The 16,862-nt window shown below is 38.6% G+C and overlaps 2 protein-coding genes and 1 long non-coding RNA gene across 3 annotated transcripts; 1 reads left to right on the top strand and 2 right to left on the bottom strand.

Moving 5' to 3' along the window:
• Positions 1-3,332: 3,332 nt before the first annotated feature.
• Positions 3,333-4,409, bottom strand: LOC125581395. The gene is made up of 3 exons (XR_007319027.1): positions 3,850-4,409; positions 3,506-3,597; positions 3,333-3,392 (listed from the first exon to the last, which is right to left on the bottom strand). It is a non-coding gene; the product is annotated as an uncharacterized LOC125581395 (long non-coding RNA).
• A 6,230-nt stretch (positions 4,410-10,639) lies between these two features.
• On the top strand, positions 10,640-12,693 carry LOC125581394 (probable pectinesterase/pectinesterase inhibitor 51). The gene is made up of 2 exons (XM_048746757.1): positions 10,640-11,168; positions 11,873-12,693. The coding sequence occupies exons 1-2, from the start codon at positions 10,640-10,642 to the stop codon at positions 12,556-12,558; spliced, it is 1,215 nt and encodes a 404-aa protein (XP_048602714.1). The 3' UTR covers positions 12,559-12,693.
• Positions 12,694-14,162: 1,469 nt separating this feature from the next.
• On the bottom strand, positions 14,163-16,793 carry LOC111202514 (protein IDA-LIKE 3-like). The gene is made up of 2 exons (XM_022695337.2): positions 15,148-16,793; positions 14,163-14,367 (listed from the first exon to the last, which is right to left on the bottom strand). The coding sequence occupies exon 1, from the start codon at positions 15,417-15,419 to the stop codon at positions 15,150-15,152; it is 270 nt and encodes an 89-aa protein (XP_022551058.1). The 5' UTR covers positions 15,420-16,793; the 3' UTR covers positions 14,163-14,367; positions 15,148-15,149.
• Positions 16,794-16,862: the final 69 nt, after the last annotated feature.

Genomic DNA, 16,862 nt, shown 5'->3' with positions numbered 1-16,862 from the left:
CATGAGCGTTGTGAACTCCTTCACATAGTCCCGGATCGAGCCACGCTGTCGAAGTTCCCTTAACTTCTTACGGGCCTCATACACGACGTTCTCCGGGTAGAACTGCCGCTTTAACTCCTTCTTGAAATCATCCCAAGTATCGATCCGGCATGTTCCTTGCTCGATCTCGGAATGTTTCCTTCGCCACCACAGCATGGCCGTGTCCGACAGGTAGGACGTCGCAGCCTTCACCTTCGCATTCTCAGCCACCAAGTTGAGATTGTCGAAGTATATCTCCATCTGCCAAAGGAAATTCTCGACCTCCTTGGCATCCCGCGCCCCGTTGAACCGATTTGGCTTCGGAAATTCAACCTTACCAACACTGGTTCCTTCAACGGTTCCAGCGTTCGCGCTTGCCCTCTTGACCAGTGCGACGTCCTCCTCCATTGCAGTAAAGCGTGCCTTCATCCCCTCGATGTCATCACGCAAAGCCTGCATGGATCCCGTCACCAGCTCCTCGAGCCGAATGAACCGAGAGTCCAAGTCGGCAGCATTTTGCTTGACCTCCTCAAGCCCACCGAACACAACACTCTCCAGCTCAGTGACGGTATGCTCGACCCTCTCGAGCTTCTCACCAATCTCGCCCACAGCCACACCCAAAGCCTCACGAGAAACACTCTTTTCCCGCTGGGTGCCAGCACGTGTGGACGTAGCCTCCCGTCCGCGCTCCTCCACGCCGGACTGCGAGCTTGCTTCTTTTTGTTTATCTCCCTTAGCCATTTTCTTCACTCGGACAGAGGCTCCCTTTGTCTGGATCGTAACTCCGCTCTGATACCAACTGTCACGGACTGATTTCTTCACAGCAATCAGGACGTGCGGCCTTAGTACCTTTCCACCCTTGTGGTTACTAAGTCAGCCTTTCGGACAAACTCGATCAGCACTTAGAGAGAGAAAGTGTGAATACTTTTAGAGAGAAGTCAGAGCTTTAGAAAGTACTTGATTTTATAACTTGGTGAATGATTTACAAATGAGGCTTCACCCCCTATTTATACAAAATCACCTCCTCAACGGACGGTGGAGATCGAACCGATCTAACGGCTCAGATCATTTCCTTCCTATGAAGTAACTTCAACATGAAGTACTTCACTCTTAAGCTACTTCCTCCTAAAGTATTCTACACACTTCCATCCTTATTTTATATTATCCATACTTAGATATTTTACAAGCTTAAACTTAAGAAAAATACTAAGTATGGTCGGTTTTAAACCTCTCGGTCCCGACCCATTATTTCTTCAAAAGTTGGGGCGTGACACACAGCCGCCATCATTCGTAAGTTGTATTCCAAGGAAAGACAAGTTGAGCGAATATTCTTCTCATTGCCACTTTACAGTGATTGCAAATTTTGATTTGAATTTGATGTATTCAAACTTTATTTTTAATGGGAACTTTGTTTCACTGTGTTCGTCAAAGCAAACGGGCTGAACTAACTGAAAGAATATCAGACATATATATGGGCGTATAGATGTAGCCGTTTTGGCCCAGTTAGTAAGACTAAGACCCAACGAACCAAGATATCGTTTAGGCTCGATTGTTTGTGTTTTCTTTATATAAGACTAGGGGTGGCCCGCCCTACGGGCGGGAAGTTTACATTAAAATTATTTTATACTAAAATATATTTAATTTTATAAAATATTTGAAAAATACTTTAAACTGAATATAATAAATATATTTTTTTAATTAAATAATATATATTATTTTGTTAACATTTGACCTTTTTAATTTATAATCATGTACGTGTTTGGATTTTTATTTGTTATCAACTATATTTTCATAATTCATTTCAGTTATCATTACTCGAGCTCCCACTTTTAGATATTGTATAAACTACATATTTTTTTAGTGGACAGTTAATTAGTTTGTTTATTGATATTTAGCCTAATTTCTTATCTGTCCGGTCAAGAAAGAGTGCCAAAGTATCGTTGCTACCGAGCTGGATCAGTATCAAAAGGGTGTGTCATGTATGCAAAGAGAGGTGGTGGTCAAGCTTGGATGCCACCGTGAATCCTCAGTGAATATGGAGAATTTGCAAAGCTTGTTAAGGTTTCAACAGTCAGATGACCCGGTTTTAGTTACAGTTTGTGAGCTAGTGGAAAGTGATAAATCTAATCATTTGTAAACCGCAGGAGTTAGGTAAACTAACAGTGTTTATTTATTTCAAATATTCTCGTAGTGTTACAATACAAACAAATCTTTGTTTTGTCCTTTACGTCTCATGAGGAAATGCCTATGCTAGTGTACATCATGGTGAAGTATGCAGCGATTTGCATGTGGAGACGCTGAAGTGTTTATAAAGATTGCGCAGTGACTTACAAAGAGAAGAATATGGGATCATGTTGCTGGAGTTGTGATTGTAGGAGAAGCTGGTGGTGTAGAGAGTGATACAATCGTGAGAAAGTTATATTTCACAAAAGGAGCTTATTTGGAAAGTGGAACGTCTTGACGGAGGAATCATAGGATATCTTTAAAATACAATATTTATCAAAAATATTAAAGTACATTAATTTTATTCCAAAAGAATGATTGTGGAGATCGTAGGAAATGGTTAAATTGCCATGGAAATTGTGATTAATAATTAAAAAAATTAGTTTGCTTTCTGGTTGCTTATTTCTCAACATATGATTCATGTGAATTGTCTTCTTTAAGTGGGAGATTGATAATAATGTTTAAACATCTTGTAGTTATTTACAACCAGATCATATATTCTCTTAGTATAAAATTCTAAACTAATACTGACCAAGAATTAATTAAAGAAAATCAGTTTATCTCATGTTTGTTAAAAATCACATAAGAAAGCACTTTCTTGATTCAGTTTTACTATGCTTCTTTTGGAAAAAAAAAACAAAAAAAAACAAAGCCTCTTCAATCGTTGGTAAGTGGACCATAGTTGCGAATTTTAATTTCCAAGTGAAGATATGAATTTTTCAATTCGAAGATGAGGTGAACTTTTTAAACTTTTTAACCATATTTTTTTGATGGGTACGAAAATGTTTTAGACAGGCAAATTCAAAACACCCACAGAAAAGACATGAATTGGAACATATTGATGCTACAAATTTTTGGAATTAAATAAAAAAAAGGATTAGAGTAACTGTGAAAATATAAAACAATACCATGGACTCCTCCATGTTGACGAACTGTCGTCAGTCCGGCATCAGCCTGAGTAAAGTAAAGCGTAAGGTGAGTGAAAAGTTTCAAATTGACAAAACTAATCTATTAATTAGCCAAACAACATATATGACAGTAGTTGGACAGACCTTTGAAGCGAATGGTAGTATTAATACCCTCAGTTTTATGTGTATCTTCATTGTATGTCGTTTGAATTTTGTCTAGTCAGTAATCGGTACATCAAGCCTCTACAATCAAACAAAAATACCAACAAACGAAGCATATTTTAGAAGGCTAAGCCATTCATCTATAGTGAAAATTTGATTTAAATATTGATTGCAGAGCATAGACCCAATAGTACCTTCAAGGGAGCAAAATGGTCTAGCTCCAGAAGCAGAGCCAGCAGTTGCACTATCTTGCGACATAGCAGCACTCCTCGTCCAACGAACAAAGCTGCAAGAAAATTTGCAAAAATAAAGCTTTCATATTTACATGCAAGAGAAGCTTAATTCTCTCTACTGAACTCTTATAAAAAGGATAATAACATCAAATACACCTAGAAACTCTTAACGTATTCCCAAAAAAAAACAATCAGGGAACACGATTTCATTTCTCTCTCGACTCATTCAACCACAAGAGTAAGAACATAATCTGAAAGCATATCAAACCCCAATTATTCAAAATCCCTTCTATGCAAACCATTACCTCCTGTGACGTCCGTACAGATTGTGAGTGGCTAGAACCTGGAAGTGTCGCAGAAAAACATGAGAGGCAATGGTAGATATGTATTTGAATTTTGACAGTCAAAAGCTTTGGTTGCTCCTTGATACATCAAACAGACTTAGGTCAAAGAGCCCGCCTTCCTTCAGGATGTTTCTGAAAGTATGAGCCGATGAAAATTGATTGAGGCATGGATGAAAGCGTACTGCAACCCACTTGAACATAACACGTAATCAGCTTATTTCGTAAGGATGCATGTTATCAAAGCGAAATCAAGACCAAGAGTTGTTACCTTCTCATCTACCAGTACCACATCAACGGCTGCAACTCTCCACCTTTCTTAAAGTTTCGAGCTTCCCAGAAACAAAGAAGCCTCATGATAACACTCTAACTGCAGCGGCCAGCCTTTAGCTCAGAGAAGTGGGGCCGTCGAGTTGCCATTGTCGTGGATAAGATAAAACTATTAAGAATTTTCTGATTTAGAAGGTAAAGATTGTCCAAGAGCGATGATGAAAATGTTGTTAATAAGCAATGAAGCAGACATAGTGGGGATTGATGATTGAATGCCATAACTACAACCATTTTGCAAAAGGAACTTTGTGGGGGAGGTGAAGGAAAACGCAAAATCGAGAAGGGGAAGGGAATCAAATAAAATATAAGACACGTATGAATACCAGACTAATAGCCCAGAAAACTACAAATAAGAACCCAAATAGCATCCAGTCTCTGGCATGAGCAGATCCATCCACATTAGCTCCCCACCATGCTTAACGTTCTTAGACTCCCAGAATCGAAGCAGTCTCGCCTCCACAACTGATGAGCACCGCACAGACTTGAGATCGGAAAAGAAAACCTTTGTCATAGCCATTGAGAGAGATGAGGGGTAAGATTCGAGTATGAGTGAGATGTGAGATTATAAAAGTGTAGATAACGCGATTCGCACCGGTGAGATTGCAGCAGATTCGTAGTGGGATGGTGATTGAAGACGATTTAAGACCTTTAAATCACAAACACCGTTACAGATTCTGGATCATCCCTGTGCTGATAGAAGGCGAATGAAGAACACAAAGAAGAGCGTAGAGACTGATTAGGGCTTCCGTAAGAGATTGTGTTCGATGGGCCGTAGACGAAGCGCAACGGCATGCCCAACTCCAAGCCCGAAACATCATAAACTCACTTTAATGAAACGCAGTGCAGAGGACATGTGTCGCGCGCAGGAAAGACTAATTTGTGACGTGGATGCACATGTGGCATACCTGGGAGGGATCCAAATCCTATTTTATATATATATATATATGTGCTTTTTCATGGACATATTTTACACAATCCTGATACGTTTTGAGTATAGAACTATTCAAGTGCTTATACCTCTTGTAAAATTGACTTACTGAATTCATTTCAAAAATGGAGTTCTAAAAGAATTAGGTGGGAAAGACTAACTAATTTTGTATATAATTGGTTTCAATGGTAACCAAATATCTTTCCCTTTTTTTTTTGACTCTGCGCCTCCAGTAAGATTTCATACAAAAATAATTAGAACTGGTTTGACCATATGTCAAAACATTCGCATGCTGATTCCAAAGTAGGTCGAAGGAGGGAAAGAACTTGAAGGTCATACAAAATCGATATAGATATGATAATTCTTTAGATCCTCCAATGTATTACTACCATCGAATAAGATAAAAAAACGATTAGTTGACTACAACGACGTAATCAGTGGTGGAGCCCGCCAAAAGGTTCACCAGAGGCAATATAAAATTTGAACTTAAAATCATGGGGGCATTAGAAGGGATTTTAACATTTAAATCATAAAATTTTCGATTTTTTGTCACTTAGATCATAAAAATTTCAAAAAAACAATAAAAGTATTTTTTTCTAATAATTTATATGGAGCATTCCTTCCAATTTATGGTTTCCAGTATACCGGAGGGGCGATATACGGCTTCGGATGGCTTTACCAATACTGCGCGTGACTGCTTCTACTGCTAGCCAATTTCCTCCATGTATTTTAGAGTTTCGCTCTCTCCAGATAGAGTAGAGTACTGTTTGGAAGCTGATCCGAATGAGTGCACTGTCAATGCTACTCCTAGTTACATTCAGCATGTGGGCGATAGTATCATCCCAATCTAGTGTGATATCTCTACCCAACAACTTTCCAGCTATATTAGTCCAGACAGTAAACGAATATGAACAAACAAAAAACAAGTGTTCTCTACTCTCATCTCTTTCTCTACAAAGTACACATCCTTGAGTAATGCCCCAAGTTTTTATCCTCACTCGAGCACTTGAAAACCTTTTTTCCATATAAATTATGACATGCCGGTAAATGCGATTCCATCCCGCGGATTCGAACATAGAACCACATAAATCAAACAACAATTGCCAACCCTAAAGCCAGATCAATATAGAGGTTGACTTGACCCCTGAGACCTAAACACTAAACCGATATAACCGAAATCTAAACCGGACAGTTTGATCTCCTTTCTCTTACAATTAAAACTGTAACTAATAAAGGACACCAACAAAATGCCAATATCTCTTCTCTATCCTCTAATCTCTGCGCGCATGATCGTTCCACTATGCTCGCCCGTGACTCTAATGGTCTGTGACTGTAATCCATCTCTCTCCATTTTTTAATTTTAATTCCCGCTTTTAAAAAAAACAATTCCTCAAAATTTTAATTCATTTCCATATATACACATCGTTCTCTAATGGCATATTCTGTCTCTTAATCATCGCCATGTCCTCCACTCTCATCCTTCTCTTCTCTCTCTTCCTCTTAGCATCTCCCTCTTCCTCCTCCCGTCCCCACCATCACCACCTGATAGGTTCCACTTCGTAGGAAGAACAGAGCAATGAGGAGGATAGAAGCTTGAGGGAGAAGAAACATATGAGTCAAGGATGGTCAACGTGGATAGCAAAGACTCTGAGTGGAATAGAGTCTTTGCTCAAGACTTCTTCATGTCATATAAATAACGTGGCTTCTTCGTGCTAGTTTCTTATGCTGTATATTGTAGAGAGTGTAGACGCCATGAGTCTCCTTTCATCACGATCGCCATGAGATCGTGATTGAATCATCAGGCACGGATCGCCATGAGATCATGACCTGAGATTCACTTTATCAGCTTATCCTTTTATCCTTTTCGTTTGTAAACGTTGGTTTGGGTTTCAATAAGATCGAGAGTTTCTTTACTTATTCGAGATTGATTGTGTGATACGAGAGTTCCGAGTTACAAACTTATCAAATTGGTGCGTTCGTGAGCTAGATCGAATCAAACGCCATGAGTTTCGTGGAGATTCCTATTTTCGAAGGTTTCGCGTTACGTCAATGGATCGATTGGATGGAAAAGAGGTTTGCACAGGTGAGGCTATCAGAATCGCAGAAGGTGAGTTTGGGGAAGACCTTAATCTCCGGAGATGCGAAAACGTATATCCAGCACTGGCGATTGCCTTTCCACAGCTGGTACTCGTTGAAGGTTGCCTTGTTGTTCAAGTTTGGGGATGATGACGATCCAGAGAAGCTTCGATTGATAGAGGATAATACACGATTCGTAGAGCGTTGTTGTAAGATCAGAGCACAACAAGATGTTGCAGAAGAGTTTTTGAAGACGAAGCTTTCTCATGTAGCGGATCATCATTTATCATCAATTGGGAAGTGTCTGGGTACTTATGAGACCAGATTCGATTCAGTGGATCAGCGTTTTGATCAGCTTACCCAGATCGCCACGACGGGAACAACAATTGCTACGACTTCCATTGATCCGATTCAGGTATCTCATCCTTCTATGGAATCTGATCTTCCTCACTATGAACGTAGCAATAGTTTCGTCACGAAGATTGCTATGCCGCGCTTCAATGGATCTAGTCCATTTGGCTGGCTCTTGAGACTAGAGAAATATTTTCAGAGTTGTCACGTTGTCGAGGATGAGAGATTAGGAAGGTTGTCTGAGTGCCTTGAAGGAGAAGCATTCTTTTGGTACAAGAAGGAACTTTACTTTGGTGGATTCAGAACCTGGTGTGAGTTTAAGCGCAGGCTGGTGGCTCGTTTTTCTCCGGTAAAAAGATGTTCTCGACAAGCAGCAACACGGACGACGGAAGTGATTTCGCAGACTGTTGTTGAACCAAATAAATCATTGGAGACAGTGAGAACTCCAGAGGTTCTTGAGATGCCTCTAGTGAAAACTTGTTCTTCACCAACAGTGTTTCTGAACCACATATCAACTCTAGAGACTGTTCCTACGGAAAGCTTAACTGGTGCAACAGAGTTTCTTCATGAGAGAGAGACAGTTCCAGTGATTGATCGTGCAGAAGAATTGGTGTCTCTGGTATCTACAGTGGAAGACTTGATTCAAGAAGAGGATTCACAAGAAGCACAAGATTCTGATATGAGAAATGAAGTTGTTCGTGAGGCAGAGTCTATCAATCAACCTCTGACTGACGCAGAGCTAGAATCAAGTCCTGTAAAGATACCAGTGGAGACAAAGAAGATTCCAGCAGGAGACTCAATTCAGAATCTGGTGATTGAAGTTGACCACGAGGACATGCCAATGTTACAACCTCTGGTATCAAAATCTGTTCTTGAATCTGGCCATAGAGAAAAATTGTTGGAGTATCTGGAAACAGATACTGTGTTTGAGGTTCAGAAGCAAGACGTTAGTCCATTCATTGTTCTAATACCATCGGAAGAGGATGCGTTTTATGCGCAAACAACATGTGTGGGCTCCACTCTAAACGCCTACAATGTGTTCGCTCAAATGTTTGTTCTGAGAGATGTATTACAACAAGCCATAAACCAGCAGAAGAAATCCAAATCTTGGAAGTTCAAATTCAAACCAAAGGTGCCATTTGGTGCAGACTTTACACGGCCTGGAAGAGGGCAACCAGTAGCAGAAAAAGGACATGATACTGGAGCTCCGGTAGTCTGTAAGAATTTGGATATGGAGAGTAATGTCTACTTTCCAGTGGGTGGTGCATGTACTTGGAGTGACGGAAAGCTCATGACTCAAATAGAGAAGAACAGTGGCACTACTTTCAAGATCAAGCTGACAATTGGGAATACGCAGAGGCTTAGGAATTCACAAAATGAGAATGCGCTTCATGACAACCCTGTTGCTTTGTTAAAGATTAAATCAGGTCTTGAGAGTGCTCCACTGGAAGCTTGGTTACGTTCTTCACCAGAAGCGCGGCTTACATATAAATCACTGCCAAAATGTCTTCAAGTTGATGAATTACGTACAAAGACGGATTTGCTGCAGACAAATGAACCAGGGATTCTGTTTCAGGCACAGTCTGGATTGGTTTTGAGTGGTTTCTACTCTGATTTTCACAGTGGTGCTCGGAGTCCTCAGATGAAATTCTTTAAATCTTGGATGTTTAAATACAACCCTGAGCAATATGAACTCACGTTCTTGTCCAGTACAAACGCGAGGGAGCTGATTGAACTAGGGAAAGAGAAGATATTGTTCAGTGTTATGGGTTCTTTTGTCTGGGATATCAATGTCGGGCCTACTGTAGTTTTCTGGTTTAGACTGATGCGGAAGAAGAATCATGCAAGTTGGTTGCATGGGAAACTTTGTTCTAACAGATTTATGGAGCTTAACCCATTCATGGAGCAGAAACATGACAAGCAATCTAAAGCTGGTTATAACTTCATGAAAATGCAGTATGTCATGGATATGATGGAGTTACTTGCTTTTGTGCGTCTTGATATGGAGGATACCAAACCTGTTCAAATTAGAGGTCACAAAATCTTTGGCATTTGGCATCGTTGGAGAAGCAGGGACTGCATCCATGGTGTTTTTGGAATGGTTATAACATGGGAAATGTACTTAAGGAGCTTTCAAAGTGGAGAAAGGCTGCAACCATCTTTCCTGAGGATGGTGAACGTATGGGAGTATTGGAGAAGTTCAGCTGGTGGTAATGTGCTTCATTCCAAGTGCCGCCACAAACACCTTCTATGTTTTCAGCTTGAGGACAAGCTGCATCTGAAAGGGCGGGGTATTGATAGGTTCCACTTCGTAGGAAGAACAGAGCAATGAGGAGGATAGAAGCTTGAGGGAGAAGAAACATATGAGTCAAGGATGGTCAACGTGGATAGCAAAGACTCTGAGTGGAATAGAGTCTTTGCTCAAGACTTCTTCATGTCATATAAATAACGTGGCTTCTTCGTGCTAGTTTCTTATGCTGTATATTGTAGAGAGTGTAGACGCCATGAGTCTCCTTTCATCACGATCGCCATGAGATCGTGATTGAATCATCAGGCACGGATCGCCATGAGATCATGACCTGAGATTCACTTTATCAGCTTATCCTTTTATCCTTTTCGTTTGTAAACGTTGGTTTGGGTTTCAATAAGATCGAGAGTTTCTTTACTTATTCGAGATTGATTGTGTGATACGAGAGTTCCGAGTTACAAACTTATCACCACCACAAGTCTCCTCCGCTCAATCCCTCCTCGTCTACTACCTCTCAGATCCGTCTCGCCTGCAACGCAACTCGTTACCCCGACCAATGCCTCTCTTCACTATCCCAACCAGGTCTTGTCCCTCCGGATCCCACCCCACCTCAGATCATCCACTCAGCGATCTCCGTCTCTTTCAAAAAACTCGAAACAGCTCAGTCCAAACTCAAGTCTATCCTGGGCGCGTCCGTAGGTAATCTAAACCGCACCAACGCCGCGAACACGTGCCTCGAGCTACTCTCTTACTCCAAACGCCGCACACTATGGGCGGATCACGCTCTGACACGTGGCCGAATCAAAGACGCTCGCGCTTGGATGAGCGCTGCTCTCGTTTACCAATACGACACATGGTCAGCGCTCAAGTACGTCAACGACACAACCCAAGTCGGAGAAACGATGTCGTTTCTCGACGGAGGGCTCCTCCACGTCACCAGTAACGCGCTTGGGATGATGGTGTCGTACGATAACTTCGGAGACAAGTTAGCGTCGTGGACTCCTCCAGCAACGGAACGTGACGGGTTCTGGGAGAAGACTGGGCCGGGTATGGGCTCGGATCCGGGTACTTTGGGTTTCCCTTCCGGTTTAAAAAAAGACGTCACGGTCTGCAAAACCGGGAAATGCCGTTACAAGACGGTTCAAGAGGCCGTTAACGCGGCGCCTGATAACAACGGAGTGCGCAAGTTTGTTATAAAGATTAGCGAAGGAGTGTATGAAGAGACCGTTAGGGTTCCGTTTGAGAAGAAGAACGTGGTCTTCATCGGAGACGGCGTGGGCAAAACGGACATTACAGGAACTTTGAACGCCAGGATGCCCGGGATGAGCACGTTCAAATCTGCAACTGTCGGTGAGTTTATCATTATATTACGAGTAAACGTTGTTAATGTTAAACGCAACGTGATGCTTATTTGTTTATTATTTATTGACATAATTAGCGTTGAAAGTTCTTATTCATTTTATTTTTTCATTATGGATAAATTACTTTTAATAGGGCCATTTCGCTGAAAATACAAGGAACGAAAGGTATTTAGGTTTCATAGCGGTTAACTTTTTATTTGGGTATGGTGATAAAGGCGTGGTGGGGAACTTACCATTTTGTCCCCGACGTCGAATATCAATCAAATCACGTTGTGTTAGGGAACTCTGATGAAAGCGACGTTTTGGACATATGTATAGGGTTAGTTTTGGGCATACGTCTATTGTAAACAGAAGCAGATATCAACTTTTCCAATTATCTAAATTATCTTTCTAACGTGTATAGAGGATGCAATTACTTTTAATATTATGTGGAGTCTGCACCAGGCACGTGAAAGTATTTATATTAGGAAAATTCTTAACTTTGGTATTTCAAAAAGTTAGTTAAAAACAAGTATTTCAAAAAGTCAAAAGTATTGTAAAATTATCATAACTGTTTTTGAAAATAATTTTGACATTTGTAAGTAGATATTAGCTCAGTTATATAATATTTTCTTTTATTTTTCTTGTCCGAAAAGAAAATTGTAATCGACGGGTTTATTTTGTAAATTAACTGTTACATGTTTGGTTTGATAGGAGTCATGGGAGATGGTTTCATGGCTCGTGATATAACGTTCCAAAACGCGGCGGGACCAGAGGGTCACCAAGCGGTTGCGTTTAGATCCGACAGCGACTTTTCTCTGCTTGAGAACTGTGAGTTCCTTGGGAACCAAGACACACTCTATGCACATGGTCTCCGTCAGTTTTACAAAAAATGCCGTATCCAAGGGAACATTGACTTCATCTTTGGAAACTCAGCTTCAGTCTTCCAAGACTGTGAGATCCTTATCGCGCCGCGTCAAGTTAACCCCGAAAAGGGCGAGAAAAACGCTGTCACTGCACATGGAAGAATTGACCCGACGCAGACAACGGGATTCGTGTTCGTGAACTGTTTGATAAACGGGACGGAGGAGTACATGAAACTGTATAAAGCTAACCCTAAGGTGCATATAAACTTCTTGGGGAGACCGTGGAAAGAGTTCTCGAGGACTGTCTTTATAGGCAGCAATATGGAGGCTTTGATATCTCCTGATGGTTGGTCACCGTGGGGCGGGGACTTTGCTCTTCAGACGCTGTATTATGGAGAGTCTAAGAACACGGGTTTGGGATCAGATAGGTCACGGAGGGTTTCGTGGAGCAGCGAGATACCAGAAGAGCATGTTCATGCGTACTCGGTGGCTAACTTTATTCAAGCTGATGAGTGGGCTTTGATGTCTGGTTGAATCGAGTCAGGAATAAAGGAAAAGCTTTATAAGAAGTTTTAACCATTGTACTTTAGTTGAGAACATTTATAACACGACCCAAAAATATAAAACTTTGTATTCATGTTAGTTTATATTAATTGAAAGTTTAGAACATCTAAACTGAATTTTTTAGGTGCATATACTTGTATTTAGCTATCAAAGGTTTAGCGTATTGGGGATATAATCATAAATGAGTATGGAGTAAAGTCTCTGGTTGTGAGCTGGGAAGCGTCTGATGCCTTTTGCTTGACGTTAAAACAGAGTTTGTTGTTGTAAGAAAACCAAATTCCCAAAAGTTTTCAACGAAGTAGACATCATCATCAACATCATTTCAATGAGAGTTGGCTGTAAAAAGTCAAGAGGATGCTGGAGGTTGCAAAAACTGGTAAAGGGCAGGTAATAGACCATTATCAAAGAAGAGTAGGTTTCAATTGTAAGACCAATTTGGGTTTTAGCCTGTTAGACCACTATTCATCATGCTCTTAGAGCACTTCCAACAATAAGAACACCAAAAAATTTCTAAAATAGAAAAAATATTAATATTTTAGTAAAATATAATTAGAGAATTAAAAGTTAATTGTAAAATAAAAATCCAACTAATGTATAAGTTACAAATGTTATGTGGAAATATAGTGAAGTTCTAAAAAATCTTGATATAAGATTTTATTCTCCATTTTTTCTCCTAATTTTTTTTTTTCTTTAAAAATTTAGAATCCCTGCTAAAGCCATGGTTGTAGATGCTCTTAAAAACCAACAAAAAAGCTAACTTTATTGTTTACCTCTGTAAAAACATATTATGGCAACTAATGGATGATGCATAAAGAACATTGTTTTGAGAGAAAGGAGAAACATTTTCCACATTATAATTCGGTATCTTGGAGATGGCGGTATGGAGAGCAGGCTATCTCTAACCTGCCTATCCACGGCTGTTGTTTTTGAACAACTGAGACATGAGAAGCCTTGCCAGTGAAGGTTCTCGAATTCCGCTATTTCCATATATGGTAAATGGAAGATTGGAAAATGAGCTTTATTATGATTTAGTTTATAAATGGTAACATTGCAAAATAACTACGGTGCAATTTTAATAACAGCAAAAACATATAAATACATAGATATATCGATTTTTTACTATTATCTGATGTGCGGTGTGGTTTTGTCCGTAACGTTTTGAAATAATTAATGAACCAATATGTATATACATATATACATATACATACATATTGGTTCATTAATTATTTCAAAACGTAACGGACAAAACCACACCGCACATCAGATAATAGTAAAAAAATCGATATATCTATGCATATATATGTTTTTGTTATTATTAGAATTGCACTGTAGTTATTCTGCAATATTACCATTTAGAACCTAAGTCATAATAGATTAATATTCATTATGTTTCATATTAAGTGTCGTTTTAAGTTTTAAAATTTGTTTAAGTTGTTTCATATATTCATTTCATATATTGAATAAAATTTTCTAGTTACTAATTTATTAATTTTATTAACTCCAGTCAAGCACTTGTCTGATTTAATTGTTGATGTTTTGACCAGTTCACTTCTCTACCATTAACACGGTTCAAGTCAAGCAATCTGAAGTACCATTTCCCTAGACTATTCTGTAAAGAACCTATGCAAGTTACTGAGATATCCAAGTAATTACAAGATTTTATCTTGCTACATCCACAAAGCTTGTTTGCTCATTTCCTTCAATGAAACCGATTTATTCTTGCTTGTTTGCTGGGCCATGCTCCTTCAATAAGTTTCTTCTTGATTCTTATCCTGGTTCCTGCAATAAACCATAATTCCTTTTAATTCTTAGTCATTCAACCAACTATTTTCACATGGCTAAGAAACCGTGAAAGAAACGTCTTCAATAAATGCTTCCACGCGTGTATGGCATTTCCGGCTTATGCACCATCTACATATGATACACAGTTGAAAGTGATTCTAACTTATGTTTTACGCAAGAAGAAAAACTACCACATTAAGTAATTAAAACCATCAGTCGGGATGAAATAAAAGAACTATTCTACCAAACGAGTTAAGTGTACGTTGTAGCCTTTTTTTTCTTTTTTTGGTTCGGGCTACAAGTTTGATTCGAACAAAAAAAAATTCAAGTCTATGTGTTACAACAAACAGTTTTGCCCGTCCGTAAACCCGACACAAATGGAACTTGTATTAAATGTAACTTGTAATAACTATCACTAGTATTGATACAGTATCACCACCAGTCATCAATCCGGATTAATCCACGATTAGAAAACAACAGGAGTCGTATGAAATTTAAAATTGAACTTTCATTTATCGGAAAATCAAAAGGAACAGTAATTGTTTAACTACAAAAAGATCCTCATCTCTCCCCTCCTCATTTACAATTAAGCACGTGTAAAATATTCAATGGATCTAACAAGTTCCAGTATTAAAAATAAAAAGTTGATGTATCCAAAGCATTTCCTACAAATAAATCAAATTAAAAAATCCCATTTTCATCAGTTTAAACCAAAAAATTAAACCAAAAACTTACAAAAACAAAAAAAGGGAGATTGATTTATTAAAATCATTTGACCTTCAAGGAGAAGATCGAGTACTAGTAGTACTTAAACCGATGTCATTGTGTCTTCTGGAAGGACCAGAACCTGGAACCGGGAAACGATGTGGCAAGAACCACCAATACTGTACACTTCTGTGGTCTTGTACTTTGGGTGGTGAACTCGTGCTGAATACGTTCGTGGTTCCTGCTCCATTGCAGCAACTAGAAGGGATAAGAAGAAGACCAAGAATAAGGATTGTTTTCATGAGTTGGTTGATTCTTGATGTTCTGCGATTTTGAGAAAACATTTGATAAATTAAAAGGTTGGAGCCGATGAGAGAAAATGAGAGCGAGAAGGAGGAGGAAATATTCCTTAGTTGAAAGCTTTTTGGGTGGAATTATATAATATTTTAAAAGGGTGTTTCTGTTGAAGGTGATGGAATGAAAAAGTGGAGATTATGAATTGTTAATAGCAAAAAATATGGGCGCATCAAGAAGAGAGATAGAGAGGATGGTGACTGGAAGATGTTGACTTATATATGGCTATATTCCTATGTTTTTATGTTTAAGGAACCCACGGCACCTACGTCCAAAGATTCCAAATTAATCATGGATTACTTTTTTTTTTTGTCAAGGAATCATGGATTACTACTGGTCGTTAAGTAATAAAGCTTATACTATTAATCTAAACAATATACTATTAGGGATATTGGAACGAGGAGAATACAAATCATAGTATACTTTTAATGAAGTCATGTACTAGTATTTTTATAATTGGTCCTCCATTTGGGAAGACTACTGATTGAAGATGAAGAAGATTAATTTATAGCTCTTTATATGACCCAAAACAAGGAGTAAGACTTCTTATTAGCTGTCTTTAATTAAGTTATCTTATTTGTTTTTTTTAAGAACAATTTTTCTTATTTGTTTCCATGCATGGCTTATAAGTTATGGGGGTATATTAGTCTGTTCTCCTATCAGATATATAAGTTAAAGAACTCAAAATTCAAAATGGTTCCTGAAAGATTGCTAAGCTGGTGGTCGAGTCACAACACCTATCATGATCAAGCCTTATACATCAAAAGTAATGATAACGTGTGATACTTCAAGACATGAGCCCAAGATATATGTTCAAGCTACTTTGCTACTCAGAGTATAGCTGAAAGTTCTCCCATCAAGCTGCACCTTTCAAATGCATTCTCTTAGCACATGTAAATTAAATGTTGCACTGTAGAGTCATGTTCTCATTTTTCATTTTCCATATTCCTCGCCGATAATTTATAAGAATTAGGATATTGTTATCGGTAGAGACTCAATGAAATTTCTCTAACAAAAAAGTTAATATTTCATTTTTTTATCATTGAATAACTTTATATGGTAAATAAAGATCTCAAAAAATTGATTGAATTTTCTCATTTGAAAGACTATTTTTTTCCTTTGATTTCTAACCTTTTTTTCAATTCTGAAAAACCAATGATAATCAATATAGATAATTTTACAAAGTTGTTTATGCCATTGGATACTTGTATTTTTTTTTAAGGATAGTAACCAATATATGTTCATTTAGAATCACTAAAAGGGTGTTAGTAACCAATATATGTTCATTTAAATTCATTTATAAAGAATTTGTTGAAGAGAATTCTGTATATTGTGAAATTTATGCAAATAAATCAGTACAATGATTTTAAAAATCTTAGGATATATGTAGCATTCTCAAAAATCTTGTTTAACAAGAATACAACTTCCGATAT

Source organism: Brassica napus, chromosome C2 (genome assembly GCF_020379485.1).
Source record: "Brassica napus cultivar Da-Ae chromosome C2, Da-Ae, whole genome shotgun sequence".
In the NCBI taxonomy this organism is placed as follows: Eukaryota; Viridiplantae; Streptophyta; class Magnoliopsida; order Brassicales; family Brassicaceae; genus Brassica; species Brassica napus.
Note: the sequence above shows the minus strand (reverse complement) of the source record. Positions and strands in the feature narration are given on the sequence as shown.